At 58.8% G+C, this 3,196-nt stretch overlaps 1 protein-coding gene across 1 annotated transcript; it reads left to right on the top strand.

Annotated features, from left to right (window-relative positions):
• Positions 1-390: 390 nt before the first annotated feature.
• On the top strand, positions 391-2,778 carry FAM71A (family with sequence similarity 71 member A). Its single transcript, XM_043568126.1, has one exon. It carries the CDS (start codon positions 942-944, stop codon positions 2,730-2,732), a length of 1,791 nt encoding a protein of 596 aa, XP_043424061.1. The 5' UTR covers positions 391-941; the 3' UTR covers positions 2,733-2,778.
• The last annotated feature ends 418 nt before the right edge of the window (positions 2,779-3,196 follow it).

Raw genomic sequence — 3,196 nt, 5'->3', positions numbered from 1 at the left:
AGAAATTTTATTTTATTTTATTTTATTTTATTTTATTTTATTTTATTTTATTTTTTTTTTTTTTTCAATATATGAAATTTATTGTCAAATTGGTTTCCATACAACACCCAGTGCTCGGGGATGAGTTTTTAATGTTATTATTAATGGTTGATATCGTCCATGTTTACTGAGATTTTATGAAAAAGCAAGCTAAGGACCAAGACTGCCAGTTCAAGGTTATTGGATAAAATGAAACCATGAGCTCACGTGGCTCCAAGTGTATCCCATCACCTTCTAGTCCTATGGATTTTGTCCAGTTGCTGAATCTTTTGCATTTGGGGGAGGATTACAAAAAAAAAAAAAAAAAAAAGATCCCCACACAAAATGTTCCCATTTGAAGAAATTTTTATTTTGATGCCCACCTGAGTCCCTGGAAGGATGGGCCTGTCCTCTGTGGGGACAGTGGGGGTGTTTGGGGAGGAGGATGGTGGCCCTGCCCCGAGGGGGCTGCCTGGGGGATGGATGACAACAAAGGGGTATGTGACCGTGACAGGTCACAAAGGGCAGCAGAGGATAAATATGGCTGCGCAGGGGTTAGTTAGGCTGAGTTAGTTCTGTACTAGGTCTGCAGTTCCCAGCCTCTCAGGGACATAAAATTTCAGGGGTGGAGGTGAGGTGGAGGAATCCACCATACATCCCTGCACCCTTGAAGAATTTCAGTCTGGGGTCCAGGCACCCCTCTGTAATCCTCTGAGCTCCCACCCTCACTCGTGTCTCTGGGAGGCTCTGAGGCAAAGGGGTGTGGCCCCCGTGGGGTGGGGTGGGGTGGGATTGAGACACTGGCCATAGAGCCACCTGTGTGACACAGGAGCTCGGCTATATACCCTCTGCCAGCCAGGCCAAGGGAGAGGAGATCCAGGGACCCGCCTTGCCCGCACTGCCTCTTGTGATAGGAGAGAGTCATGAACCCCGAGTCTCTGCTCCCCTATCACACAGCCCACAGCCGCTCGGCAGTGGGCATGTTCAACACGGCCATGGGGAAACTACAGAGACACCTGCACAAGGGGGAGTATGACATCTTCAAGTACGCGCCTATATTTGAGAGCGACTTTATCCAGATCACCAAAAGGGGAGAAGTAATCGATGTGCACAACCGGGTCAGAATGGTGACCGTGGGCATCGCGTCCACCAGCCCCATCCTCCCGCTACCGGACGTCATGCTGCTGGCCCGACCGGCCACCGGCTGTGAAGAGCATGGCGGGCGTGGCCAGGCCACCAAGGGAAAAGGCCGCAAGGCTACCAAGACCTTAGAGCTCACCAGGCTCCTTCCCTTGAAGTTCGTGAGGATCTCCATTCACAACCGCGAGAAACAACAGCTGCGCCTCAAGTTCGCCACCGGCCGCTCGTGCTACCTGCAGCTGTGCCCCGCTCTGGACACACGGGAAGACCTCTTCACCTACTGGGAAAAGCTCGTGTACCTCCTGCGACCACCAGTGGACAGCAACAGCAGTACCTACGCCCTCCCAGCGGACATGCTTTGCATGCCTGTGTTTGAGGAAGAGGACAAGAGGAGCCCAGCAGGGGCGGATTTCCAAGGAAAGGGCCATCAGGATCAGGTCAGCATCAGGAGCCTCCACGTGGTCTCCGAGGTGGCCGGGGCCACTTCTGCAGCTTTTGCAGGTGGGGAGGGGACCCGTCAGGCCTCCCACAAACCCGACGCAGCCGCCGCCACCCCAAAACCTGCAGAGCTCCACAGGGAGTCGGCGGCAGAGCCACACGTAGAGCTGGCGGCGGCCGTGGCAGCGCGGGAGGCGGCGGGGGCGGCAGCGGTGGTGACAGGAGGGACGGCCGTGGGGTTCGCAGCAGGGATCGCAGCGGACACCGCGGCAGGCGCTTTGAGCGTGGCCTTGACCAAGTCAGCCGCCCCGGATCGGCTAGGCGCGGCCGTAGCAGGTGCAGCCACCGCGGGGCCGGGAGGAAGCAGGACCAACCTAGCCATTGCGGGCACCGCCAACCTCTCCCCGGAGAGCAGGAACCTGGCCTTGGCAGGTGCCGCGAAGATCCCCGGGTTTACTTCCGGCTCGCCGACCAGCCTCTCCCAGCGGGCCCTCAGGACCCCGACCTTCGCAGGGACAGAGGGCGCCCGCAAGACTGTGGCGGGAAACGTGGAGAGAGCGCTCCTCTCCGACGCGCAGAGCGGAGGCGCGGAGGGTGAGCAGGCGGGAAGGCAGCCGCGCCAGGGCCGGAGGGAGCGCAGGGACAAGGAGCGAACCTTTCGGGACTCCCGTCGCCGCGGGGCAGCCGACACGCGCCACAAGGCCGGGGGGGACAAGACCAACCGGAAAGCCTCCGGGCGGTCCTTAGCCGGCCACAGAGCCGCGAGGGAGGACAAGGACAAGGCCCGCGGCAGCCCGGGGGGCGGGAGGCGAGCCCCCCACAAAGGCATCGGCCACGCGCCCATCCCCAAGGAGTCCAGGGCCTCCCACAAATCGGGGCGGAGCTTATCTACCTCCAGCTCGGGGTTAGCCACCAAGAGGCTGGGCAGGATCGGGTTGTTCCTGAGGAACGTCAAAGCCAACCTTACTACCAGGACCACGGGCTCCCTACGCGGCAGAGACGTGGACGTGCTGCCTAAGGCGGTGGACAGGAGTGGGCTGGAGGCCATCGAGGCCTCGGAGAACTGCCAGGGCCTGGAGAGCGCGGGGACAGGGACATCTGACATTATGGAGACAGTGACCTTCGAAGCCCCTTAGTAGGGCTTTCCTCACAGCAGTTTAAATAAAGAACCATATAATCTGAGAATGGCATGCTGTGTTCTGTCTGAATTTCTAGGTCCTGCAGCCCAGTAGTGACCTCACACTACTGTGAGGTCAGCAGGGGTCGGGTCTGAGACCCTGGGGTGGGGTCAAGGGCAGCCCCCACCTCACACTGCTGCTCAGAGCCAAAGGAGTGCTTCATCTTGCCTCAAGGCCCATCTGGCTTGTTCCTGAGGGCCACGGCTGAAAGTCAAACTATGGCCTGGAAAGCTCTTCCTTTTCTTCCACCCTTTCTCTATAAACAGCCCTTCCCCCGGGGCGCCTGGGTGGCGCAGTCGGTTAAGCGTCCGACTTCAGCCAGGTCACGATCTCGCGGTCCGTGAGTTCGAGCCCCGCGTCAGGCTCTGGGCTGATGGCTCAGAGCCTGGAGCCTGTTTCCGATTCTGTGTCTCCCTCTCTCT

Source organism: Prionailurus bengalensis, chromosome E4, assembly GCF_016509475.1.
Source record: "Prionailurus bengalensis isolate Pbe53 chromosome E4, Fcat_Pben_1.1_paternal_pri, whole genome shotgun sequence".
Lineage (NCBI taxonomy): Eukaryota > Metazoa > Chordata > Mammalia > Carnivora > Felidae > Prionailurus > Prionailurus bengalensis.
Note: the sequence above shows the minus strand (reverse complement) of the source record. Positions and strands in the feature narration are given on the sequence as shown.